General features: G+C 56.2%; 8 protein-coding genes and 1 non-coding gene across 9 annotated transcripts; 4 read left to right on the top strand and 5 right to left on the bottom strand.

Annotated features, from left to right (window-relative positions):
- Positions 1-745: 745 nt before the first annotated feature.
- On the top strand, positions 746-2,669 carry VTJ83DRAFT_2873 (uncharacterized protein; the record flags this gene model as incomplete). The annotated part of the gene is made up of 8 exons (XM_071009191.1): positions 746-831; positions 895-1,004; positions 1,066-1,194; positions 1,258-1,340; positions 1,428-1,467; positions 1,525-2,248; positions 2,307-2,436; positions 2,493-2,669. The coding sequence occupies 8 exons, from the start codon at positions 746-748 to the stop codon at positions 2,667-2,669; spliced, it is 1,479 nt and encodes a 492-aa protein (XP_070866754.1).
- A 1,161-nt stretch (positions 2,670-3,830) lies between these two features.
- On the top strand, positions 3,831-4,359 carry VTJ83DRAFT_2872 (uncharacterized protein; the record flags this gene model as incomplete). Its single annotated transcript, XM_071009190.1, has 2 exons — positions 3,831-4,107; positions 4,196-4,359. 2 exons carry the CDS (start codon positions 3,831-3,833, stop codon positions 4,357-4,359), a joined length of 441 nt encoding a protein of 146 aa, XP_070866753.1.
- A 725-nt stretch (positions 4,360-5,084) lies between these two features.
- On the bottom strand, positions 5,085-6,491 carry VTJ83DRAFT_2871 (uncharacterized protein; the record flags this gene model as incomplete). Its single annotated transcript, XM_071009189.1, has 1 exon — positions 5,085-6,491. One exon carries the CDS (start codon positions 6,489-6,491, stop codon positions 5,085-5,087), a length of 1,407 nt encoding a protein of 468 aa, XP_070866752.1.
- A 924-nt stretch (positions 6,492-7,415) lies between these two features.
- Positions 7,416-8,164, bottom strand: VTJ83DRAFT_2870 (uncharacterized protein; the record flags this gene model as incomplete). Its single annotated transcript, XM_071009188.1, has 2 exons — positions 7,416-7,836; positions 7,911-8,164. 2 exons carry the CDS (start codon positions 8,162-8,164, stop codon positions 7,416-7,418), a joined length of 675 nt encoding a protein of 224 aa, XP_070866751.1.
- A 1,384-nt stretch (positions 8,165-9,548) lies between these two features.
- VTJ83DRAFT_t53 lies at positions 9,549-9,640 on the bottom strand. Its single transcript has one exon. It is a non-coding gene; the product is annotated as a tRNA-Glu (tRNA).
- A 1,809-nt stretch (positions 9,641-11,449) lies between these two features.
- Positions 11,450-11,740, bottom strand: VTJ83DRAFT_2869 (uncharacterized protein; the record flags this gene model as incomplete). The annotated part of the gene is made up of 2 exons (XM_071009186.1): positions 11,450-11,545; positions 11,597-11,740. 2 exons carry the CDS (start codon positions 11,738-11,740, stop codon positions 11,450-11,452), a joined length of 240 nt encoding a protein of 79 aa, XP_070866750.1.
- Positions 11,741-15,429: 3,689 nt separating this feature from the next.
- On the bottom strand, positions 15,430-16,394 carry VTJ83DRAFT_2868 (uncharacterized protein; the record flags this gene model as incomplete). Its single annotated transcript, XM_071009185.1, has 2 exons — positions 15,430-15,945; positions 16,008-16,394. 2 exons carry the CDS (start codon positions 16,392-16,394, stop codon positions 15,430-15,432), a joined length of 903 nt encoding a protein of 300 aa, XP_070866749.1.
- Positions 16,395-17,834: 1,440 nt separating this feature from the next.
- Positions 17,835-19,694, top strand: VTJ83DRAFT_2867 (uncharacterized protein; the record flags this gene model as incomplete). The annotated part of the gene is made up of 3 exons (XM_071009184.1): positions 17,835-18,327; positions 18,437-19,053; positions 19,122-19,694. 3 exons carry the CDS (start codon positions 17,835-17,837, stop codon positions 19,692-19,694), a joined length of 1,683 nt encoding a protein of 560 aa, XP_070866748.1.
- Positions 19,695-22,354: 2,660 nt separating this feature from the next.
- Positions 22,355-25,968, top strand: VTJ83DRAFT_2866 (uncharacterized protein; the record flags this gene model as incomplete). Its single annotated transcript, XM_071009183.1, has 4 exons — positions 22,355-22,612; positions 22,675-22,940; positions 23,000-24,716; positions 24,784-25,968. 4 exons carry the CDS (start codon positions 22,355-22,357, stop codon positions 25,966-25,968), a joined length of 3,426 nt encoding a protein of 1,141 aa, XP_070866747.1.
- Between the last annotated feature and the right edge of the window lie 679 nt (positions 25,969-26,647).

Here is a 26,647-nt window from a genome sequence, read left to right as displayed (position 1 = left end):
CCCCCATCGCTGCTCGTTGACGAATGATGCTGATGGGTGCCAGCCAGCTTTCTGACCCCAGATCTGGGAGCGTCCGCCGTCTTCGGTGCCATGCGGTCGGGTCGGCAATGCTTCTTGGCATCATGGGCACATCAAATCAAGGCCCACGACCGTGGCCAAAGGAACTGAAGAATCAAGGTGAAAGCGTCATAACTCCCAGAACCAACCTTCCACGCCCGCGCTACGACCAGCCTTAGCGTATGACCTCCCTTCATGACTGCCCCGCAAACCAACACCCAGTCACGATGCCTCGGCCGTCTTATATGCATCTAGGTTTCCCCAGCCCAGAGTCCGGCTCTTGGGTAACGGTTCCCGCGCCTCCTTGGCCCGAGCAGTAGGTGGGGAGTAGCACTACCCCAACTCCCGATCCCGGGGCCATCCTTCACCGTCCTCAGCCATTTCTCAACGGCCTTTCGATCAGTCCATAACGCTCCTTCTCCGCACACTAGTTAGCGCCGGCTGGAAAACCCCCCCGACCACGCGGCATCGGCAGTTCGGCGGCGTTCGGTGCACGGCAACATGGGGTTGAAGAATGCGGCGCGTATAAGTCGGCCGTGGTGGGCACAGTTCGCGGTGTGAAGCGACAGCGTTGAAGGTGCTTTGTCAATAGGCGCACGCACATCCCAGGTTGTGCCATTCCTCGTCACCGTTTGCGTCCCGCGTTCCCGCACACCGCTGAACTGTTGTCTCGGTCCAAACCGCAGCCATGGCTGCCGCTCCGAAGGAAAAATGGCTGACCAAGACGTTCGCCGCGTCCATCTTTCTCGGCATCGGAGGTTTCCTCTACGGATAGTACGTCTGGATAGGACACGGCGTTGTCGGCAACGTTGACAACTGACGCTTTGCTCTCCCCAGTGACTCCGGCATCATCACACCCAGCCTTGCCCTGAGCTCGTTCAGGACGTACTTCGACAATCCTGATGCCCCGATGAGGGGCGCCATTGTCTCTATTTACCAGGCCGGCGGTGAGTATGCATCTTGGATCCCTCAGCGGTTTGTTGCTCTATGATAGCTGACAGCGGACAGCATGGCTGGGTAGCGCCTCCGTTGGTATCACCAGTGACCGCCTCGGTCGGCGCAAGGCCATAGCGTTTGGATGCGTGTGGGGTGTGCTCGGCGGCGCGTTGATGGCTGGAGCTGCTCATGTCTCGATGCGTAAGGTCTCCCCTCTGTGCCTGGCCAAACCAACTCCCTGCTCACCATATCACCATCTCGCAGTAATTCTAGGTCGCCTCCTCATCGGCTACGCCGTTGGCACCATCACCGGCGTCGCCCCCGTCTACAGCGCTGAGATTTCCAAGGTCAGTCCCCAGCCAGCAGCCTCCATCTGCTGATCTTCCCCCCGCCCAAGCCTGACAATCACTGACTCAAAATCACACGTCACCCAGACCCGCGAACGCGCCCGTACCACAGCTACGACGCAAATGAGTTCGTCCTCTTACCACTATTAACCGCCACAACATCCTACTGACCCCTGTCTTGCAGTGGTCGCTTGGGGCTTCTTCGTCGCCCTCTGGACCGGCGTCGGCGAAGGCAAGTGGCGCAACGCCAACCAGTGGCGTCTCGGGTTCGCCATCCAAGCCATCCCCGCCCTCATTCTCGGCGTGGGCGTGCTCTTCATGAGCGAGTCCCCTCGGTGGCTGATCATCAAGGGCCGCGATGACGAGGCTGAGCAGGCGTTCCGCAGCTGGCACTTTGACGGGACCAACGACGAGCACTGCCGCGACGAGTTCGCTACGATCCGGCGAAGCATCCGCGAGGAGATGAACGCCCAGGGGAGCCTGGGCTGGGGAGACCTGCTGCGGACGCCTCCTTTCAGGAAGAGGTTGTTTGTCGGCGTTTTTGTGTGGGCGGCGGCGATGCTGTCGGGCATCAGCTTCGTGCAATACTTCCAAACGGCCATCTACGCGACGCTGAGGTACAATGAGGATCAGCAGCTGCTCGTGAGCGGTCTGTATGGATGCGTGGCTCCCATCGCCTGCATCATCTCGCTGCTCTTCGTCGACAAGATCGGGCGCAGGCCGATTGTCATCTCCAGCTCGGCGTTGCTGTCCGTGCTGTACATGATCATCACCATCCTCGCGGCCAAGTATCCGGCACGCCCGGGCCTGCCGACCAACGAGGATGCGCAGCGCGCCATTATTGCGTGCATCTTTATGGTTTCGGCCAATTACTCGGCGCTGCTGGGGCCGATGACCTGGATTATCCCGTGAGTTGCCATCCCTTGTCCAGAGTCTAATAACTGCACAAGGTTAACGAGATGAAAGACCCGAGGTCTTCACTACCGAGCTCCGCGCCAAGGCCAACGCCGTTGTCCAGGTCGTCCACTACTCGATCAGCTTGATCATCACGCAGTGCTCGCCCATCGCGCTGGAGCGTGTTGGGTGGAAGTACTATGTGAGCAACTCTCGCCCGTCCCCTGGACAACCCGTCTCATGCTGACCTTCCCGTAGATCCTCTTCATCCTTACCAACGCCCTCTGCGCGCTCGTATTTGCCGTCGCCTATCCCGAGACCAAGGGCAAGTCCCTTGAGGAGATTGACGAGATATTTGGTGATATCGACCGCCGCGACGTTGAAAATCGTAGCTCGGGCTCGGGCGAGAAGCCTGCTCTCGAGAGGGCTGGCTGAAGGCCGAACGGCTATCTCACACTCTGCGTGATACCTGAGAAGTAATGCTTTGATCTCGAGACGATGAGGAAGATACAAAGATTACGAAATAACAATGCCCGCGCTACCTGCGGATAATGAGTGATGATGGGGTTGTGCGGTTCATCAGTTGGTTTCGACTGAAGCAAGATACCTGGTACCTAGGTAGTTGTCGGCGTATGGAACACTCGTTTTTCTGCTTGGATGGTCCTATGAGAAATGACATTTATGAAGCCAATTATAGAGGATACAACTCTTTGGTTGGCACTGGATAAAAATAGTCCAGGTTTAGACTTGGTATTATAGTGTATGTGGTGTTGTCGTGCTAAGATCATACATCGGAGAGCAATAGCACAGCTCGGTCGTCTTTTCCCAACCGATCAACGACAAAATGCACCCGCAGTCGTCCTCGAGATACACTCCACGGAGCCATCCTTGCTATACATACCAGTATTGAACCGTTTTCAACGCACCTAACGATGCTTTTTGTCAGCATTCTGTCTCTTGCTTCCGGCACCCCGTCCCCGTATCGGAGGTGCTCGGTCTTCGTCGGTGCGCCGCAACGGAGCCGGATCGGGCTTGGAACTCCAAGTCCGCTCGGCTCCGCTCGGCGGTTGACTTGAACAACCGGTGAGTTGGCTTGACCGTTGCCGTCGAGCGATAATTAACGTCAATCGTGTCAGCACGGCACGAGGGCAGGCGTCTTTCACGCGTCAGCCCTACCCCTCACACTTCTCACAACATCCAATCATGCATCCATGAAACGCGACGCGCCCTGTAGCATAATGGCCGGTTCTCGGCCGGTGTAACGGCCTGAAGATAGAGAAAAGTGCCATATTTGGACCCATGCCACAGACATGCATGGTAGGGATGGTGATGCGGTTCCCTGTCGTGCAGCACCAACGACAGCAGCGTTTCGGATGGTCAGGCAACAAACGCCAAGGGGACTCCAGAAGCATCGGACAAGGTAGGCCGAACATAATAAAGAGGCTACGGGCTTCTCATGAATCTGTCCTAGTCTGTCACGAACCCAGCATCATCTCCTCCTCGCTCACCAAACTGTTCACGAAAGTCTTCCCCTCAGCCCGCGTAACTCCCACCTCGACTTCTATCAAGCACCAATCACCCTACACACCCACAACCATGACCATCTCCCACACCTGCCTCCGCACCCCTCCCGCCTTGCACAACGTCGTGGTGCAGTGGTACGAAGCTGCACTGGCACCCCTGGGCTACAAGCGTGCTGCGTCCTTCCTGGACGGCTTGGTGGTGGGCTTCGCCGACAGTGAGTCTGGCGAAGCTGATTGGTGGGTAAGCAGTGCGGACGCCTCCGCACCCGGATCACAACCTTCATCCGAGGGGGAGGAGGAAACGACGGTTGCACGGATTTTGAAGACGCACACGGCGTTTGTTGCGAAAGGTCTGTCTGATTACCCCCACTGAGTGCGTCGAGGGCGGAAGGATATGAGAGAAGTATATGTAGCTAATCAGTTGTAATTAAACATCAGATCGTGCTGCTGTCGCCGCGTTCCACAAGGCGGCCATCCAGGCTGGCGGGAAGTGCAACGGCCCTCCAGGACTCCGGGAGAAGTACGGCCCGTCGTATTACGCGGCGTTTGTCCTGGATCCGGCGGGAAACAACATCGAGGCGGTTTGCTTTGCCAAGGAATAAAAGGGATATTAGGTTCTCGGGCTGGGGAGCCGACCCGTGGATTGCCAGAAGGTGGTGGTACGGAGACGTATGTACCTTCGGGTTCTCAAACTCTGTTTTCTTATCCCACCAACATAGCGCGTCATATTTTGTTTTTTTGTGCTTTCTTCCCTTCCTTCTCCAGCACAGAGCCGTCACGCAACGTCTGACTGGTTGTGGCATGAGCGCTGAAGTTTCGATCTTGCATAAAAACCAGTGCATCCTCCAGTCCTAGACGGGGCCATATCTGCTCGGTATATATACCTAGCATTTGCAAGTGAAGGTCGAAACCCTTTGATTCCCACTCCTCATCGCCTCAAACCTCGATCAAGATGTTCCAAGTCTCTCCCCCCTTCGGCCACAGAAAGGTTGATGCAGGCCAGGTAACGTTACATATCTGGAACCTCACCACAACTGAACTCCCATACCGGCTCAGCCGCCGCCACCCTCCCGGTCCGCGCCCGTTCCTCCGCTAACATTTGGCTTGATCACACGATCTTCTGCATTGTCGCTCAGCTGCTGGCCGGCCATCCATGATTGCTGGGAGGCGTAGTCCGCAGCTGTCATGACAGAAATCGTCACGAGGGACTGTTCATTGGTAGTCATGGTTCTGAAAAGCTGCCCTCAAACGTGACACATGTGTTCATCTCCATAATCGAAGCGAAGCATACGCTTCGCTTCGATTTTCTGGAAGTTCAATTTTATAATTATTGACGAGCGTTTGGAGGACATTTCTTCCAGTCATGACCTTTCCCGTCACATTTGGTACAACGCAAGTCGTCTTCGCCGTGGGCATACGGGCATTTCTTGGGGTCCAGCAGGCACATGCTGCCCTTGCTGCAAAGCTTGGTTTTGATCGGCTTCTTGGGCGCTGAGTGCACCTCGAAGTACTGTCTCTCTGCCTGGGTGTGCCCATAACTGCACTTCAGCATCTCACGGCAGTAATAGCCAAAGAAACAGGCGATATTGCTTTTCTGTTCCTTCTTGGCTGCCCACTTTTTGTACGCGTCCTGTTCGGATGTCACTTTGGTGAAGTCGCCCTCGTTGCTTTCTCTGTCGTCTTTGTCGTTTCCGGATCGGCCTGATGGGCTGTCTTCCTCGGGTCCTGAGTAATCCCGCGGGAGCAAGTCGTATCGAGTTGACGCGGTGAGCTTGACCTTCCTGTTGGTTCTGTACCTCTGGCTGTACTCGAGCCAGGTTAACACCTCGAGTTCATACGGTCGGAGGTCCTTCTTTGCTTGCTCGAACAACTCCACGAACTGGTCGTGTGTCAAGTCTACCGCCGGGATCGTAACGATGTCGGCGCTCTCGGCTTCGGGTCTCTTCGGGAGATGCTCGTGTGTCCAGTAGGGAATGGTAAGTTTCTGGTGGAAGTTCATTACAGCATTCGATTGGCGCAAGGGGTAAAGTATGACCAGGCTGTCCGCTTTGACCCGGGCATGTTTGATGTCATATTCCTTCTCGCAGAATCCAATATTATCGATGTGCTCATCGAGATAGTGGATCGTGACGTTTGCCTTGAGAGTTTCGTCCTTCTCGTACATTTTCGAGATAGAGTCCCTCCATGACCAGACATGGAGTTGATCTTTGCTGAACCCCAACTCGACGATCCTCTTCATCACATGTGCAAGATCACCGTCTCCCGAAGCCAGAATGTACAGATTGGAGTCGAGGCCACGAGCCTTGTCTTGAGCCGCTTTCATGGATATGTCGCAGCTCAATAGGTGGTCGACACCCTTCTCCTTTCCGGTGTAGGTGCTCCGCTTCAGCGTATGGACCCTTATCTTGCGCTCCTCGATGGCCCTCCAGATCGAGTCGACTGGCGGGGGTTCGGATCCGTACAGGTAGAACTCGTGCTCCACCTCTACCGAAGGGCCATAACCATATTTATGCCACTTGACCGTTGTTCTTTCGATGAGCTCCCTGAATCGGCCAATCTGGACTCTCCATCGGGGGTCCATCTCAATATCATAGATTGTGACATCGCCATGCCGGCTCCGCTTGTAGCGTTCCTTCTGGGCGTATACCCTCTGGCCTTCGATCCATATGTTGGAGTTGTCGATGTAGACGTAGGCCTTGATTTCTTTGGTTGGAACAGGACCTTTGGTCGCCATGTTTTGGATTTGCAATGAGGGGGAGATCCTTGACTGCGGCGGTGAGAGAGGATTTCGCCAAGACAGACAACTGAAGGTCAAGATAGACAACGGAATGCCAAGATAGACAACGGAAGACTAGAGAGTAGAGAGAACGCGCCAGATACGAGAGCCTTGGTTCGTGACGGAGGGAGGGATGTCTACTTATAATGATCTCCCAAAGTCTGCGCCTGTTCATAGGCCTATGTTTTGGGCTGACGAGATTGACAGCATTGTGCCAGTAAGACGGTGTCTGAACTGCGGTTCCGCTTCACTTTTTGCACTTTCTACGTTTGCAGCTGTTGCTTTTTTTGGCCACGCCAGCTCCAGGCGCGAAGCACGCCAGGGGGTGGGATTGGAGGAGGATTCCTCCTGTAGGTGCTCAGCCTCAGCGCATATGCAAGTTTCCATCTTCAGCCTCTCAGATGTGATATTCTTGTCTCTGATCGGGGAGAGGAGAGGCAGTTACAACGTTCAGGGCTGGGCATTTATGCAGCCGTGCCCAAGGCTACGGGTCGCATCAGGTCCACCGCCGCTGAAAGCCGCCAGCCTTCCAAGCACTTCCACTCAAATAGGTTGATTACGCGCCGGGCCATGTCTCTGGCGCATGCTGACGTAGATCAACGCAGGATTATGTGCAACGCAAGGCTCAGAGCCTTGCTGCCTGGAGGGTCGCACAATCTATTCTGGCCATGGTACACTTGGAGCGTGACATTGTCCAACCAGGACGCTGGACTTAGATCTCGCCCGTGAACAGGACCAGTCCGGGAAAAAATGAATCTGCCGACTTAAGCCAGTGTTTTCCAGCGTGCCCACGATGGGTACCGCCTCCTGGTAGGAACGGAGACGTAGTATCTACGAACAAGCTGCGCGTCTTCGTCTCCTCGTCTCCAGTAAAAGCCTCCTTTACTGAACCGTGATACTCGCGGACCCGGCGCTTCCTGGTCCGCCCGTAGCCGTATACCCTTCGGTGGCCATAATCACATAGTCGTGCCAGCCCAGGTTCATGCCGAACCTCTGCCACGCCTCAAAATGCCTCTGCGTCGTGACGGCGCCGCCCACGCGCTGCTCCTTGCGGACGGACCAATACTGCTGGAAGGTGCGGGTGCCTTCGATCGAGGGCTTGTTGACGCGCGTGCTGGTGAAGACCTCGTAGGTGCCCTCGCCGTCGATGGTGAACTCGCCCTTGCGGGTCCACGGCTCGTTGGGGGCCAGGTCGGCGTGCGCTTCGATCACATAGTACTCGATCAGCGGGTTGCGCGTCCAGCCGTAGACGGCGAGATAGCCGGGGCCGGTGGCGTTGTAGCTGCCCGAGTAGCGGATGACGCTGCATAGGACAACGACGGTTAGTTTGTTCGGATGTTGTGTGTGTGGACAAGAGGACAACAAGGAGAGACAGACCGGTTGCCGCCGTAGCTCCAGCCCTTGCCGCACACGAACCCGCCGCGGCTGTTCCAGTTGGCAGTGTAGGAGCCGCCGGGACCGTTGATGCAGCGAATGTTGCTGCCGCCTTCGGACCAGTTTTGGAAGTAGTAGCCGCCCTGGCGCGGAGCGAGAGTGTGCTCGGTCAGGGTCTGGGGGCCGGGCATGGGGGCAGCGAGTGCCCCCGGGGCGGCGGCGATGAGGCCGGTGAGGAGAGCAGCGGGCTTGACCATGACTGTTAATGGCAATGTGGGGGACTTGCTGGAGTGGAGTGGCTTTGGTCAAGTGGCTTGCGACAGATATAGGTGCGGATGGGGGGAAGGCGAGAGTGTCGGAGACATTCTTATATCTTGTTCTGGTATGCGTCCTTTCTTCCACCCGTTCACCCCGTATCCCTTGGTTGTATTCGGGCAACCTGTGTTAGCATTACGCTGTTGCTCAGGTTCATCATTTCCAGAGTTGCATGGCTGTGATGCTTGCGTATTATTAGTTCAAGATGGTAACCCCCGATGAGGCGTCACCACCAACGTTCGAACCTTTGACATTTAGCCTGAACGTGTTACTCTACCTCCGAGTTGACCCCTTGAACCGACCCTATGGTGTTTAGACAGACCTTCCCATCGCCCGAGGCGTTCTTCTATGAGGATTGCGATAGATCCTGGTGATGTCCATATTAATGCATCTCCGATTTTGCGGGGATAAATTAGCTTCACCCACTGCCGGCATGTCTCGGCTGGAGAAGCGTAGGATTCTAGGGAACTGCATGCATAAGCTCGACTGTGGCCGCCACTGTCGTCACAGGCTGTGCCCAGCAGTCTGTTTTGATCTTGACATAACTAATGCCAGCAGGTTGTCCGGAGGGCTCGGGATCATAAGAGCTAGGCGACAAACGCAGGAGATATGCAGTGATAAATTAGCAGTCGACCACGGCTCCCAACAGCATGCTTTGGACAATCGCATCATCATTCCACATCTCTACTAAAAAGCTAGGTAGAGTACATTCAACACCGGCAGTTGGTGGTCTTGCAGAAGATCGACATCTAGATGATATGAGGATGCGTTCGGACTTGAACATTAGCCGGTGATTGCAGTGACGCTCCAGAGTTGCTGATGTTATTATACGCCCACATGACATGATATATTTCTGTCTGTTGCACCATCCAGAAGTCTTCCATGCGCGCCAACCAGATTGATCGCGAATAGATCCTTATTGTTTCTACCTCCGGGGGCATTGCACGCCGCGAGCGGCTGCTGTGAAAGGGGGTGGGCGTTCTGATGAGGCGCCAGGAGCCCGGTTGGCTTGATGGACCTTCCCTCGCCGTCCATTTGAATCCGCTACAAGGAGGCATGCGATCCATAATCTTGCATTGAGACAAGAGATTCTGGTCAATGGGGGTCGCAATTCTCCACGGTGAACGCAGTTAGTCACGCACTGAGATGGATGCCCGAGACAAGATGCATGACTGACCATTATAGCCAACCCCATCACCAGCACTTCGTTGTTTCACACCACCGATTCCTTCCTTGCTTACGGAGGACGAAAAAGCCGGCTCATACCGAACAAATCAAGAAGCCTTCCAATCCGGGTTTATAAAAAATTGCCAAAAAAGAAGGAGACTCGGATACCGGGAGTCGAACCCGGGGCTGTTGAGAGAGCAGTCACTCCTGTGGAGTGAGAGTCAACGATGTTACCGCTACACCATACCCGATGGAATCGTGTGTGGTTCCCGATTGCTTGCTGAACGATGCCGGTAGCAGAGTTTTTCTGACAATGGAGTCGGGATGGGTCGGCGTTGTGGGTCTCGCTTCAGGGATCACGTCGCCTTGCTCCTCCGACTTGCCATCGTCAGACACGGAGGAATGGGGACAGCCATCATTAGTTGATGTTCCTTTTCTCTTGCACAATGTTGCCAGGATATCAATTTGATGCCGGTCGCGAGTTGCCTGTTGTCAAGAATGTTGTGCAGCATCAAGCTACTTTTCTAGAAGAGGCAAAACGAACGTCCCTCACTGTGTTGGCTGTTTGGCATCATCATCATATTTGGCCCTCTCGATCTAGTTCCCTTAAACCATCACGATATCAAAGTCCTGTGAGACATTAGTTCTCAGAAAGGCTTATCGCATCGAAATACTGTGCCTTGAAGTCAGCGTTTTTCGTTTCATGAGGCAACGCCCTCATTCGTCTCTTATTACAACTTACACATTCCCATCTACTATCGGCTCTGTGATCCTTGCTCGCAACTTCACCAGGTGCCATCCAGACGACTTTAGAGTATTTTGCTCTCTGTACTCCTAAGCTCTCTTTCTCTCGAAATACTTGGGGTTCGTTCAGGGATATTCAGAAATAGTCATGACAAGCTTTCCGCCATGGCCGCAACCATGACTTGGCACGCCTCGGTAGTATGCAACCTGGCAAATCCACCATGCGCCATCTTGCTATATTTATTGGTGCGGTATTTGGTTTCCCGTGCCATTATTAGATGTGATACGCATGAAACTATACTCGGCCTACTTTGTCTAAATTGCCGCATCAACCGAGCAGCCTGACACCCAACCACTCACCTCTCTCTTGCTGCTGTCTGCTGTAGGAAACAAAGCGCCTGGCTTACAGAGACAGACGATGAAGGTTAATTCAGAGAAAGCCTGTGGTACGTGGCTGTTGGTGAGCCGAGGTCTTGGTTTGACCCGTCTACTTCACGACATAATATCAACATCGTAACACAGAGCCCCCCGCCGCAGATTCTTCAGACCTCTGAATACAGTATTATTATCCATCCATTGCTCTTCTTGCGGCAAACACTGGCACAGTTAATCTATCACTTCCGAACGTGGTTATCATGACATGTAAAACATGGGAAGTGATCTAGAGACTAATCGCCTGGAAAATAGTAACTCCTCACTCATGCCTTGTCGCCCTCGCCCGATGGAAAAACATGAAACCCCCATTTTCTGAACAAACCCTTTCCCTTCATGCGTTCAAAGAAAAATTCCCTTGCACAGCATAGAATAAAATCGACAACTATCCTCGCAACGCCCAACGAAGGAACTCCATGGCCTCTCCGACAAGAGATGCAAACGACCAAGAATTCTGCGGTCTGGGCACCGTTGCACAACCTGCTGCAGCGGCGCAGCCATCGTTCGTCCAGGAAATCCGTAGGTCGTCGGCCCACCAGATCGAAGTATCAGGTGCCATAAGTGTGATAATGAGGGCCGTCAAATTGGTGAACTGATGCAAGACGCACGCATTCATCGTGTGATGGCCAGGGGCCACCGCGAAAACCCGGGACAAGCCACGACCTCGAGAATGATCTGGCTGCGAACCACATTCTTGGCACCATCCCGTTCCAACCCGGTGACTTCAAATGCAGATCACTCTCCGGTTGAATCGCAACCAAGGCTGATGCTATGAAAGTCAAAGCGGAAGCACGGATCCTCATGGAGATGACCGACGCCAATTTGTGCCGGTGAAGAAGCGCTGTGCTCCAGCATCTGCGAGCCAGAACAAGCCTTTTGTGGCTTCAAATGGTGCGGTACCACCTGAAACTTCTCGGAAACCGCAGGCGATGATACGGCGGGTCGCTGGATCGGCCAAGCGACGGAAGGGCATCTTCGAACTACAGCCTGGTCAGAATACTTGGCACAATTGATGTGACAAATGAACGTACCTCAAGAATAACCGGCCCACGACTTTCCAGAGATCCGAGCGATGTAGGGAGAGTCGGGGATCTCAACGATGCCTGTGTAGTCTCAGATGTATTGAAGCTGCTGGTACTCCATGATTCTGGAATCGTGTATGTCCGAGGGCCCATCGTGATAATCGTGGTTTGCGTGATTGTAATGATGACCGAATGCTCAGTGATGGTGTGTTCGTCATTGTCCGTCAAGCTGGAGGATGCAGGCAGCGTTTCCGACTCACCGTTCGTCGGCTGTGGGGTAAATGAAAGCGTAGAAGACGTGCCTGCAGGTTCCGGCACAGTGGTGGGAGAGATCAAACCGGTACTGGCTACGAATGACGTAGAGTTTACCAAACTAGGAACTTGCGTAGCGAGGTATGTTGTGGTAGCGTTGGTAAAAAAAAGGATACTGCGCGGCGCATACAACGGATGCTGTGTTGGCGACGCCTGTGGTATTGCCGGACTGGGGTGATGCAGTTGTGGTGGGCGCACCACTTGAGTCTGTTGCTGATGTGGTGTTGGCCATGGGGGGCACCAACGTGGTCACGGGAACGACAGTCGAATGTTCCGCGGACGTAGCGGTGACCCAGCTCACCGTCAAGGTTGTAGCAGAAACCAGAGTTGTGTTGCCCAGCGCTGTGGTGGTGGGGAAAGATGGCGTTGGGATGGCGGTGGGGACGAGGCCGGAAGGGCTGGCAGACGACGTCGGATAAGCCAATATCGACGTTGTACTTGGGAACGTTATCAATGAGATTGTCGAGAGGGTCACGCTGAGTGATGTGGTCAAGTTGGAATACCTAGGCGCTGGGGTCACAGACGAGAACCACGTAGAATTTTGCCATAACGATGTGGCATTTGTGATGAAAGGTGTCGACGACGGCGCAGACAAGCTGGAGTTGTTGGCCGGGACAGTTGAGTTTAAGACCCCAGGTGTCAAAGACACGTCACCGCTCGTGTTGGACGGTAGGGACGTTGTGTTGGGAAATCCGAGCCAGAATGTTGTCTGAGGCGTAGAGGTTAAGATGATGATGCTATCCGCAATGTGGGAACTCAGGGCGGAGGAGACCGTGGTGGTAGACTCTGTTGGCCTTGAGGGACCGGGGCCAGAATTTGGAGCCGAGCTGCTTGACGAAACCGAAGTGCTGTTACCGAAGCTTGAAATATATGTCACTGGGGGAACAATGCCCGAACTGTGTGACACAACGGTCGTCACAGTGAGAGTCAACGTGAGTATTGATGTTGAATTGCTTGCCTGGGCACTTTCCGCGGTTGACTTCATGCTCGCGCTGGGCGACACAGAGATCGTGGGAATGGGTGAGGCTAGACTCCCCAGAGACACAAATGTTGACTTCGATGATGTTAGTGCCTCACTCACCAACGAGCGGCTTGGGATCACAACTATAGTCGTTGTTGGGACGACGATTGTCGTCATGATGGTCGAATCCACTTGTGTCGATGACAACCTTGTCAGCGACTCGCTCAGCGAATGGTCCGCCGAACTCAAGGAGGGAATTGCCGTCGTGTTAGTGGAAGTCAGAGGCGTGGACTTTCGAGGCACAGACGGGCTAGTTTGCGAGTCACAAACAGTCGTTGTCACTGTGGAGAGCCCGGCCGCCTCACTCGAAGTAATCAAGTACTCTTGATTTGAGGTTGTCTCGCTGTGCGGGGGTTCAAGGCTCGCAACCGCCGGCGCTGAGATAGAGGTCGAAGGCGACGCGCCAGGCTCGGCATTAGGCGTGATGTTAGATACAGAACTTGACGGACGAGCTGATGGCGTATCTGCGGTCGTTTCGGTAGTTGGAGTGGGCGCTCCATACGGGGTGTTGGGAGTTGACATGGAGATGCCGGATGAGTCCAATGTGGAACCCGTCGAGGTGGCTGTTGAAGTCGGCGGTCTGTATGGCAGGTTCGTCGAGAGTTTGGTGCATGACGAGTTGATCTTGGTGGATGTGGTTGCAGTCGATTGGCCATAGGTATTGTTCGACGTGCTCTTGGTGATTAAAGGAGATGTTGAGACGGTAGAGTTGTATGGGCGGAGCGTGTCTGATACAGTCAACGACTCCTAGTTCGACAGGGTGGTCGAGGCAGTCGAGACAGTGATGCTCAGCTCGAGCTGATCAGGTGTGTATGCGCTATGAAGCTGGTTCGATGACGACTGGAAGGTTCCCCAGTCATACCCTAAGTCCGCGCCGCTGAACGGAGATGTCGAGGTGTTGATGCTGGATGAGCTAGCAAGCCCAAGAGTGAGTTCTGTCGTGAATTCCACAATGGTAGAAGCCTTATCGCCGAAAGGGATGGTTTGAGTGATTGCTGCAGTCGTGACTAGAACCGCTGGAGTTTCTTCTTTGGAACAGGTGTCAGTTGAGCTCGCGGTCTCGGCGATTGGGGAGGTAACAAGGCTGGCTGCTGATGAGCTGGATGTTGTGCCGGATTTTGGGTCCTGTCGAGTTTCAGAGGCGGAATCGTGGGCTTTCGTGGTCAACGTGGTGCTTGCTGCGTCATTGGAATTGGAGCATCCCGAAGTCCAATCCGCATAGACGACGGTGACAGTATTGGTTGACGTCAACGTCACTGTGATTGTCTCGATAGAGGTGGCGCCGGAACCAGGGTTGATGCTGACCGCTATTGACTGCAAGTCTGAGGCCAAGATATGAACGGGATCCGCAGAGCTCAACGTTTGAAGAGCGTACGGGACAGTATATGTAGCCTCGCCCGTTCCATCCGGTCCCAGATTCGTGTATGTGACCAAGATCACCTTTGCCGGCGACTTGGTAGTGACTGTGATGGCTCCCACAACTGACATTGCGGACTCTGCGGCGGGAGCCGCAGTGTACGTCGAGAGGTAGGGAGAGTGCAGGTCGCTACCGGCTGCCTCAAGAGCATCTTCGCTGATCACAGTGTCAGAGACGAGCATGGAAAGTGTGGCGAGGAACACTCACAAACGAGGGACGACGGCTGTAGCGGCCAGCCACAGAATGCTGGCCAAGGCAGCGAGGGGTGCCCCCAGTTGCATCGTCGAAGAACAGAGGTTCTTGACGAGAACAAGGCCGAAACAAAGGACAAACCAGAATCGATGGGAAGCGAAGGACAAGTGCCGTGAAAACCGGACCTATTCCAGGTTGAGAGGCGGAGACAAACACTGAGTGACATCTATGAAGACAGTGAAGCAGACCGGAACATGGAGAGAGTAGATGGGAAAGCAAGACTGTCAGTAAATGAACCAGAGAAGTGTTAAGTGTTCCATCCATCCTTGGTCATCGTGGGGGAGGAGGGATTGAAAGACTTCGAAACTGCTATGCCAGGAAAGACCATAGCAGCTCCCATCACACCACGAGACATCAAGATGTGTAAGGATACTCTCTGCTGAAACACCGAAAGGACGGAGTTTCTGGAAGCTTTAGGATGTCCCAGTGAGAGCATAGACCGAGGACTCTCCTTCCACCTCGTGGGTATGACAACGAGCTTGTATCTATCTAACGTCTCTTTGCCTTGATGGCTTCCAGGTTCATTTGGCCGGACTGGCAGAAACAATGGGAGGCAGGTCACCGAGAGGACCTGAACCCGACCAAACGGGCTACCTGACGGAAGTCGCAAGACTTTGGCACAACTAGGTACACAGCATTGTGAGGAAAGACTCGGTCGGAAAGCCCTTTAACTTGCAACAACATGAAACGGTTCGCTGACGACACCAGCCCGAGGACACGCGGGAATCTTGGTAAGACAATGAGAGGTCATCTAGCACGCGAATGAAACTCCCAACAAGACAGGGATGGGACAGGCCAACCTCCCGGACCTTTCATTATCCGTAACAACATCTCGCCCGCTCAAACTGGATCGTCGTGGTACACCGGCCCCTCATCCTCGGCATGTGCATCATGCGGGTTCGCTATCGGCTGCCCAGCCCTTGTCCTCGCCCTCTCTTCCATCTTTGCCACCCACATCGCCGCTCCCGCGGTAGTGGTCAGTAAGAAAAATAAGCTCAAGACGGGGATCAGCTCCAAGATCATCGCCACGGTCCCAAACCACAGATACTCCCACCTCCGCAGCCTCAGTTCGTTCTTGATCTCCTTTTTGTTCAACCCGCGGAGCTTGAACCAGCGATGGTGAGATAGCTTGCCAAGCCGCGAGCCCGTGATCATGATGAAGATGGGAGTGCCCACGTAGGGCACGAGATTGAGGGGCAGAAAGACGATGAGCTCGACGATCTGCTTGAAGCTCCACGGCTGGTACTCGGCGCGCTGCGTGGGCTTGCCGAGCATGCGCACCGAGTTGGGGGCATCGACAAAGAGGATGCGCTGGGGAGCGACGAGGTCGGTGTAGTCATGATTGATCAGGGTGGCCTGGAGAGCGAGAAGGTGAGCGGCAGAGCCACGGGGCATACCGGATTTTGAAGCAAGCTCACATCAAAGATATCCACGCGGCACTCGTCGACAAAGAACCCTTCAAACAACCCCTGGATGATGACCAGGCCTTCGCCGAGGACCAGCACGGTCGTATTGATCAACGCACCGGCGCGGCCCTGGAAGATGAGGAGGAAGAGGAGCTGGGGAACAAACGTGAAGGCAAACAAAAGGAAGTAGACCAGGAACGAAATGATGGACAAAGGCAGCAGCCGTCCTACGAAGAGCGGGTAGAACTCAGGATGTCGCAAGAAGTACCAGATGCCGCGGATCGGATATGCAGCCGCTCTCACGGCGCGTCTGGCGTACCACTCAGCAGTTCGGAAGGGGACGAGGAGAGAGGCCAGACGAGATGGCCGGCCATCTGGGGGAAGATGTTGCTGTGGCATGGTGGACTTCACCTTACCAAGCTGTGGACAGGCTCCGGCGCCGGTGATGGTGATATGAACTTCTTGGTTGTGTTGACGTTGAACCGTTCCGTCTGGGACGCGCAATAGGTTCCCCGGTGGCTCCACATCCCGAACAGCGCAGGCCCGAGGTGGTTGGTGGGGTGGTGGGGTAAGCTACTAGGGTTAGGGTGTTCTGCCTTGAAAGCAAGGGAAGGCCGGCATGAGACACGACGAGCATGCTGGCTCTCTTGCAGAGTCGCCGCTTCATCTGCCGGGTTTATCTGAATTTTTTGGAGTAATTATCTGTAGCCAGGCAGTCACTTTGAATCGCTGTTGTAGCAAACACCGTTCCTCAGCGTTGCGAACCAAAGACTATTTGGCATTGGGGCTCATAGCTGGCCGTCGTCGAGGTTGTAAAACGCTAGAATCGGAAGGCCCAGGGGGATCCCCAAAGACGATGTGTGGTAGGGCAATTACTAGTTATCGCTGAATCCTGTAATCGCTTCAAAGTCGGACCGGACCGGCTTTCGCTTTCCGGGCTGTTCTCACAATAGACACACCCTCCTTCGAGCGGTTCCAGTCGCGGAAATCGACCCTGTGCACCGTACCCGACGGTCATCGGGCAATGCAGGCCATCTGCCTGTCGCATAATATCCTACTGGCCGTTCGCCGTGCCTCGTTGTCCACTCGAAGCGGTGTTGTCGTGCGCCAGTCAAAAGAGCCCTTGTCGTCACAGACCGATGGAGAAGGCGAGCAAAGCAATGATGAGATCCTATCGACAGCATGATGCGGATGTAGGCGGCTGAGATCGATACGACATCGGGATTCTCCGTTGCAACCGATTCCCTGGCCCGGCTCGGGGCGGGTGTGGCCCCGTGCATTTGTCGGGCTCGGGGCCGGAAGGTCACCGCCGGGCACCCTTTGCCAATAGGTTTCGCTGCCTAGGGCCAGCGGAAGGGCGCAGAGTGACATGGCCATGGCTGCATTAGTAATAGCTGTTAAGGATCCCGAGGTCCACCGCCAGAACCACGGCAATGTCACCGGTGGGGTGTGGATCCGGAGAAGGAGAAGAATCCGTTAACTCCGCGGATTCCCACATATAGTTTGTTAGTTTGTGTTCTGGCCCTGGAAAATACATAATGACTCAACTTTGAGGATTTTTTCTAAATTGGTATATTTCCCGCTTTTGGGGAGGCTGGGCTGTCTGTAGTGTTTGACGCGGCCGCCCCAGAATCCCCCACTCAAGGTGCAGTACACGGTAGGCTGATATCTCATCCAGCTCATCCACCACGCCGACCAGCTCTCTGGAACAGAGCAGCGGCTAGCCATCCAACTATCACAACGACTTGTTCTTGGGGAGCAGAAGCAGACCAATCACCTTGCCGTCCACAACCCGACCGAATCGGCAACGGGACCTAATTTGGACCAGATACCTTGCCCATGGGGAAAGGGCACAGGCACATGAGCCAACCTCAACAACACAGAGCCGCGAGCGACCACCACACAGACCTCCCGATGTCCTTTACTCGGTTATCAGACACTGGTCATGATCACGACCCAGAGATTGGGGCGGTGATGGCAAGAATGGGAGCAGGTGAGCAGGGCGAAGGGACAAAGAGGGTTGAAGGGAGTGACGGGGAGAGAGAGACAAAATCGGACACTGAGAAGGGGAACGAGACAGAGGTGGAGGAGGCGGACGCTGAAAAGGACGGCATGGATACCAGCGGCGATGATGACGATTGCCGGCGGCCGCAGGAAGGTTCAGGGCAGGGGGAGGCTCGTGGCCAGAAAAGACGAGGCTTTGCCCAAACGTTGAGGCGCGTGATCATGGGAGAGAATCACACTGGGCGGTGTTCCAAGGGGATCGGGACAGAGGAGAGTGCCGTCGAGATCGAACCGCCGCCTGATGGGGGATGGAGGGCTTGGGTTGCTGGTAGGCCCCTCTCCTTTTATGACTTGATTTGTTTTTGCCGTTTTTGGCCGCACTCAACTTTGTTGTTGGGCCATGCCAAGCCTGCCCAGTGTTAACAAAAAACCACCAGTCGCGTCCACTCACCTCATCGTCATGAATACATGGGGCATGGTCAGCTCCTTCGGCGTTTTTCAGGCTCACTACACCGTCTCCCTTTCCCGCCCCCCGTCCGACATCTCCTGGATCGGCTCGGTCCAAATCTTCCTCCTCTTCTTTGTCGGCGCCCTCGCCGGCCGCCTCACCGACGCAGGCTATTTCCGCCCGGTCTTCCTCCTCGGCGCGGCGCTCCAGATCGGTGCCACCTTCGCCGCTTCCGCCGCCACCCGGTACTGGCACGTGCTTCTCTCGCAGGGCATCGCGCTTGGACTGGCCAACGGTCTGCTCTTTTGCCCCTGCATGGCCACGCTGACGACCTACTTCGACCGCCGCCGCTCGCTGGCGATAGGAATGGCGGCGTGTGGCGGCGCGACGGGCGGGTTGGTGTTTCCCAGCATCGTGCGGCAGTTGCTGCCGAGGCAGGGAATGCCTGCGGCGATGAGGGCGCTGGGATACGTACAGCTGGCGGCGTTTGTGGTGGCGCTGCTCGGGTTGAAGAGGAGGGTGCCGCCGAGGAGGAGCGGGCCGTGGGTGGAGTGGACGGCGTTTACGGAGGCTGAATATGCGCTGTTCGTGGCGGCAGGGTTTTCGGTACGTTTGCCGTTGGGTGTCGTGAATGTATCAGCATGGGATGATTGGCGGCTAACCTTGTTTGTCAGCTGTTCACGGGGCTGTACTTTGCCTTCTATTACATTGCGTCCTTTAGTCGCGACGTAATTGGGATCAGCTACACGGAGAGCCTGAATTTGCTGCTTGTGCTCAATGGTGTTGGCTACCCCGGCCGGCTGGTGCCAAATCACCTCGCAGACAAGGCGGGGCCGCTGACCATGCTCGTGCCCGTTTTAGGGATGGCTGGCGTGTGCCTTTTCGTCTGGATGGCAGTCACATCAACCGCGGGGATGTACGTGTGGTGTGTCTTTTATGGGCTCTTTGCAGGCGGTGTCCAGAGCTTGTTCCCTGCCGGACTGAGCAGCTTAACGGCAGACCCGAGGAAGGCGGGTGTCAGGATGGGTATGGCGTTTACGATTGTTAGCTTCGCGACACTCGCGGGACCGCCCATCGCGGGTGCGATAATTTCGGCACAGGGAGGAAACTATCACGGCGCAGAAGGGTTCGCGGGAGCGTGTCTGCTCTTGAGCACAGGTTTGATGGCTGCGGCAAGGATGGCCAAGGCGAGGAGGATTGTCCGAGAAACGGGTATAGGTGGGAGGGGGTGGAAGGTGAAAGTGTAAACTGACCTAGTGCTGTGGTCCAACCAAAGAACCACGTGGGTCAGGGGGTGGGCATCAAAACGCCACAGTTACCTGAATATAACAGCAACCTGCTTTGTGTTTTGCATATGTCTACCTGGTTGTACGGAGTACAGGCTCTACTGTGTATTTTCATGTCTGCTACTCGCTCTACTGCGTAGCCGGGACATGCTACGCCCTGTGCGAGACGTCTCTTGTGCGGAAACGTCACCTGATGCGTAGCATTGCTTGCAGCGGACTACGTATTTAGCTCCTACTAGGCACCTACCTAGGTACCTAGGTATGTATCTAGCATGCCACAGCTCACAAGATATCTCGCCCTGTTGCCGGCCTGTTGTGATCTGATACTGGAGACGAGGACCCGGGAGTGTAATTACCGGCGACGGGAGTGGGCCAATTGCCTGGGCAAGCTCGGCTGCATACCTCCCTAGCCTCGTACCGTACTGGTAACTAGGGTGGGAGTGAGAGAGTTGGCGTTGGAGGCTAGTGTTGTATCTTTAACTGTTTGTAGGCGCAATGTGTCAAGGACTTCCAGTGTTGTCCCATTGGATGCCAGCCGGGGTGCATGGGCTGCCCAGGCAGAGAAGCAAGAGGTGTAAACCAACACCCCCACCCCTGACTGATCTGGCACGAAAACAGTGAAACCGATTCTTCATAGTAGGGTTCTTGCCCCGATCCTGAACTGCTTGTAAGGCCATCATCCTTATACAAGTCTCAGCCAAGTCTCTCAACAAAAGCGATAAGGAAGACGCAGACTAATCAGATGGGTTACATAGGCAAAGCTTGTCCAGGCGGCCGGACAGAAGAACGAGAGCGTAGATGGTACAGTAACATCATCGTTTCGCATGCCGCGTCCTACATGCCAAACGATGTCCGTTTCATTCCTCGCGGGCAAGACTCAGAACGGCAACACGTCACGAGTTGCGCTTGAGCGGCTAATGATGGGATGCAAGGCGGATGCAACGCTACCGAGAGCCAGTTCATGATTGTCAGCACCTAACGACACTGGGTCCCGATACCGCTAGGGACCCCGTGTAGGTGGACCGCCGGAACACAACCATGCCGGCGGCTGCTGCTGCTACTGTGCTTATCGAGCCGGGTCTATGTGGCGGAACCGATCACCCAAGAGAGAAGGCCCCATCGTCCCCACTCGGAGGTCCACTTGATCGGGAGGCGCCGGCAACACGACTCCCTGAGAGGGCGGGGCTTGGCATGGCGGGAACCGGAGGCTGCACGAGCCAATGAATGCGTCGGGCCGGACACGTGGGGAACCGCCGCTGCTGGGCTCTGAACAGGCGGTGATGTTTCATCTCAACCGTGCGAACCGATGCGAGTGGTTGGGAGATCCAATGGCCTTGACGGCGGGCTGGTTTTGTGCAGGACGCTAAGGAGCGTAGCAGGACACATCATGGCATCAAAGCGCCAACCAGGAACTTTGGTTTTCGGCATGCAAGCGTTCAGAGAGGGAAGCGGATGGAAAATATTTGCCTCGGTGGCCATCTATGACGAGCCCCACGGCGATCACTAATGATCAATTGATATCAGACAGATGATGACGGCCCACTGCCGTACACCCCAGCAACCAGACAATCAGGAACACTTGCCGCAAATCAGGGTCGTTGTCTTTCTCACGTGCGACATATGTGCTCCTCCTGGCTTCACCGACGCCCTTTTTTTTTGACCGGGAACAACGCTGCGCCGAGCGACCCCGAGGGGCGAGCTGAGGAATCCATGGATGAAACCCCAGACGCAGCCAAAATCGCACTGGGGCGGTTGGGATGCGGGGCAATGGAACCCCACGACCTCCCTCGGGGGCCCCAGCAAGAACACGAAAAAGTGCAGCCTTGGTGTCGTGTACACGTACATAGGTACACAGAAAGCAAATCCGTGACGACATCTTGAGGTGGTTTCTCTCCATGGAACCAGAGACCGAGTGCAGCACGCCGTGAAACCGTCGACCTACCGAGCGAAACTGGGACAACGGCAGCCAGGAGCACATCGGCATAGGCGCTTGGCCTGCGGGAAAAAACCACGCAAACGACAGGTTTCTCCCACGAGGCTGAGGTTGCAAGGCAATGAAAAAAAAAAAGGTTCACAAGGCCGGGGGGTTTGGGGTCGGGTGGAGATGGCGGGCCGCAGGGAATCCGATGTGAGTATGTATGCCGCATGCCAATTCCTAGGCTGACCCACCTTTGGCCGCTGGACCTCCTCCATTGGGCAACGGCAATGCTGGCACATGCAAGCCAAGCAGTCGCGATGGTGGACAGAGAGAGACTTTCAGCGGATCCCACTGGCGTGGATGTTCCTTCTTCCAGGGGTGATGGTGTGGCCAATACGGAAGGTATCGGTACCCGTGCGGACTTGCCTGGCGTACCTTATCCATATACTTGCGGAAGACACCCCATCATCCTCATCTCTGACCTTGATCTTGCCTCCCTTCACCTCACCTCTTCGGCCAGCACCGCTCTCTGCGTGTGCAGCACAAGGTTTGCGTGACATCTGCGTCGTGGTCAAGCGTCAAGGTCGGGTGTCGTCGTCACACGTCGCACGCCCCTGCTCCTCACAAGTATCTTGCTCAGATATCCCAAGACGACTCCTGCATCCGCCTCCTCGCGAGTTCTCGTCCGAACTTCACCGCCGTCATGGCCAAATCCAAGGCCAAGGACGCCGCTCAGGCTGCCCATGTCTCTGGGCAGTCCAACCAGCCCATGAGCCGCCCCGCCCACGCTCTCACGTACGAGCAAGTTGCTGCAGAGCTCCAAACCGACGTCCTCTCGGGCCTGTCCGCCGCCGAAGTCAAGGCCCGCCTCGAAAAGTTCGGCCCCAACACCCTCGGCGAGGATGAGGGCGTCAAGCCCCTCCGCGTCCTCCTCGCCCAGGTCGCCAATGCCATGACCATGGTAGGATGGCCCACTATCTTCGGCCCTTGTTCGTGCTCCCCGATGCTGACCCGCGCACGCAGGTGCTTATCCTGGCCATGGCGGTCAGCTTCGGTATCAAGTCTTGGATCGAGGGCGGCGTCGTCGCTGCCGTGATCCTGCTCAACGTCATCGTCGGTTTCTTCCAGGAGTATTCGGCCGAGAAGACCATGGACTCGCTCCGCTCCCTCAGCTCGCCCACCGCCTGCGTCGTCCGCGATGGCGAGGCTATCGTTGTGCCCTCAGGCGAGGTCGTTCCCGGCGACCTGATTGAGGTCAAGATGGGCGATACGATCCCCGCCGATATCAGGTGAGGCAGCCCACACTTCCCCCGGGCCAAATGAACCAATGCACCCGCTGACTTCTCAGGATCATCGAGGCCAAGAACTTCGAGACCGACGAGGCCCTCCTCACCGGCGAGTCTCTCCCCGTCCGCAAGCGCGAGCACTCCCTCTTCGACGACAACACGGGCCCCGGCGATCGCCTCAACGTCGCCTACAGCAGCTCGACCGTCACCAAGGGCCGCGCCCGCGGTATCGCCTTCGCCACCGGCACCTTCACCGAGATCGGCGCCATCGCCGCGGCCCTTCGCCAAAAGGAGAGCCGCGTCCGCCCCGTCAAGCGCAACCAGCGCGGCAAGGCAGGTCCCCACCGTTACCTTGAGGCCTACACCCTTACCCTCGGCGATGCTATCGGCCGCTTCCTCGGCGTCAACGTCGGCACTCCGCTACAACGCAAGCTTAGCAAGCTGGCTATGCTGCTCTTTGGCGTTGCCGTCGTCTGCGCCATCATCGTCCTCAGCGCCAACCGCTGGAACACCCGCCAGGAAGTCATCATCTACGCCGTTGCCACCGGTCTTTCCATGATCCCAGCCTCGCTCGTTGTTGTCCTGACCATCACCATGGCCGCCGGCACCAAGCGCATGGTGGAACGTCACGTCATCGTCCGCAACCTCAAGAGCCTCGAGGCTCTCGGCGCCGTCACCGACATCTGCTCCGACAAGACGGGCACCCTGACCCAGGGCAAGATGGTCGCCCGTGGCGCTTGGATCCCGGGCCTTGGTACCTACACCGTCGACCTGACCTCCAACGAGCCCTTCAACCCCACCAAGGGCGAGATTCGCTACGACACTCGCCAGCCTTGCGAGATCGATTTCCGCCGCGCCGTCAGCGAGAAGGATGCCGCGGGCCTCATCACTCCGGCCGCCGACCTGCTCAAGGCCAGCCAGTCGTCCCTGCAGAACTTCCTCAACGTCGCTGCACTCGCCAACGTTTCCACCGTCTTCCAAAAGGAGGGCCAGTGGCACGCCCGCGGAGACCCCACCGAAATCGCCATCCAGGTCTTTGCCAGCCGCTTTGGGAACAACAGGCTGGATCTGATGAAGGAGGGCAACGTCCAGTGGGAAGAGGTGGCCGAGTTCCCGTTCGACAGCGACATCAAGCGCATGAGCGTCATCGTAAAGCACAACGCTTCCGGCGACCATTTCGCCTTCACCAAGGGCGCCGTCGAGCGCGTCCTCAAGGTCTGCACCCACTTCTGCGCCGCGGATGGCACTTCCTCGTCCTCATCAGCTAGCCCGTCAGTCATCCCCATGACTGAGGACCGCCGGATGCAAATCATTACCAACATGGAGACCTTCGCCGGGTTGGGCTTGCGCGTGCTGGCCCTCGCCAGCCGCAAGATGGTCGACACCGTCGACATCAGCGAAGACACGGATCGCAATGAGGTGGAGCGGGACCTGACCTTCCTGGGCCTCATCGGTCTCTACGACCCGCCCCGCCCCGAGTCGGCCCCGGCCGTGCGTGAATGCCACGAGGCCGGTATCGCCGTGCATATGCTTACGGGCGACCACCCCGAGACGGCCAAGGCCATCGCCATCGAGGTCGGCATCCTGCCGAAGCAAATGGACCGCGTCAGCGCCGACGTGGCTTCCTCGATCGTCATGACCGCCACCGAATTCGATGCCTTGAGCGACGAGCAGATCGACCAGCTTCCCGTCCTGCCCCTCGTGATTGCCCGCTGCGCGCCAAGCACCAAGGTGCGCATGATTGACGCGCTGCACCGCCGTGGCAAGTTCTGTGCGATGGTAAGAGTTATCCTCGTCGCGTTCTTTTGTTGATCATCCCGGCTAACTAGGCGTCTCTCCTTTGCAGACTGGCGACGGCGTCAACGACTCTCCCTCGCTCCGTCGCGCCGACGTTGGTATTGCCATGGGCCAGGCCGGTTCCGACGTCGCCAAGGATGCTTCCGACATCGTGCTCGCGGACGACAACTTCGCCTCCATCGTCGCCGCCATCGAGGAGGGCCGCCGCATTTTTGACAACATCCAAAAGTTCATCCTGCACGTCCTTGCCGAGAACATCGCTCAGGCCTGCGTCCTCCTCGTAGGTCTCGCCTTCAAGGATTCGTCGTCGCTGTCCGTCTTCCCGCTCGCCCCTGTCGAAATCGTCTGGATCATCATGGTCACCTCCGGCATGCCTGACATGGGTCTGGGTTTCGAACGCGCCGTGCCCGACATCATGCGTCGCCCCCCACAGTCGCTCAAGACGGGTGTCTTCACCGCCGAGTTCCTCGTTGATATGGTCGTCTACGGCATCTGGATCTCTGTCCTCTGCCTCGCTGCCTTCGTCCTGCGTGTCTACGCCTGGGGTGGAGGCGAGCTCGGCGAGCGCTGCAACGAGACCTTCAGCGAGTCCTGCGAGACCGTCTTCCGCGCCCGAGCTACCACCTTTGCTTGCCTGACGTGGTTCGCCCTTTTCTTGGCTTGGGAGCTCGTCGACATGCGCCGCTCCTTCTTCCGCATGCAGCCCGGCAGCAAGAAGTACTTTACGCAGTGGTTCTACGATGTCTGGCGCAACCAGTTCCTCTTCTGGGCCATTATTGGCGGGTTCTTCACGCTGTTCCCGACCCTCTACATCCCCGTCATCAACCATGCCGTGTTCAAGCACACGGGCATCACCTGGGAGTGGGGCATCGTCTTTATCGCTGCCGGCCTTTTCTTCGCGGGCGTCGAGGCCTGGAAGTGGGCCAAGCGTATCTACTTCCGTCGCCAGGCTCGCAAGAAGTCGGGCCTCCGGAACTGGAAGGATATGGACCTCGAAGAGCGCGTGTTTGGCGACTACTTTGCAGGCAGCAGCAGCAGCAGCAGCAGCAACGACAACAGCAGCGGTAGCAACACGGCCAGCGATAACGAGGGCCAAACCCGACCCCTGACCCCGGCGTCGACGAGAACCATCTCGCAGGCGGTGACGCAGAGTGTCATGGCCACCCAGACCCGTACCCTCACGGAGACGGAAAAGGAAGCGAGCAACCAGGCCGGTGCTAGCCCGCGTGATTGACTAAGAAGGGGCGGGAAGCCCCGGGTGACGATGACCTCGATATTTGATGTGTTGGTCTCTTACGGCGCTAGCTTTTTGGATCATCCTTTTTGGTCTTGGTCTGGGAAAGGGGGAGATGTAGTGGATGTAAGGAGGGATGGAGGAGGTATTAGGGGCCACCAGCTTTGTGCTGGCGAATTTGAGGTGGTGGAAGCGGCGAATGATGGTGGGAAGCGGATGGAGGAGGTGACCCAGGTTGGAGAAGAAAAGGATAGTACTGGCATTAAGGTTTGTCCGTTTGGTCTGAAGTTTGACTTAGGTTATCCCTTTTCAACAAGGGAACTGAAGCGGGATGGAAGAGCGGCCGCAATCCACTTGCTGCTGCGGTGGGAACATAGCATAGCATTAGGACAGTTTCGGAAAAGAAATTGGTTCATATGGCATGATGTTGCAGTAGCAGGTATATATGGTGCACTAGCTGATGGCAGCATCAGCGGATCCGTTTTTGCTGTCACACATGACATGATCCATTGTGATTGCGTGTGTTGTGTCTGTCGTAGAATGTTTGGCAATACATATGTGTTGCTTCTTTATGAGGCCATGGCGCTCAACGGACCTGTCTGTTCCTGTGGCTGGAAGACCTCACAGCAGAGTTCATAATTACATGTGAAGTCGGCTTGCCATATCCTGCCAGGGCCGC

The sequence above is a fragment of the Remersonia thermophila genome, chromosome 3 (genome assembly GCF_042764415.1).
Source record: "Remersonia thermophila strain ATCC 22073 chromosome 3, whole genome shotgun sequence".
NCBI classification, from domain to species: Eukaryota; Fungi; Ascomycota; class Sordariomycetes; order Sordariales; family Chaetomiaceae; genus Remersonia; species Remersonia thermophila.
The sequence above is the reverse complement of the archived record's forward strand: the minus strand, read 5'-3'. Positions and strand labels throughout refer to the sequence as shown.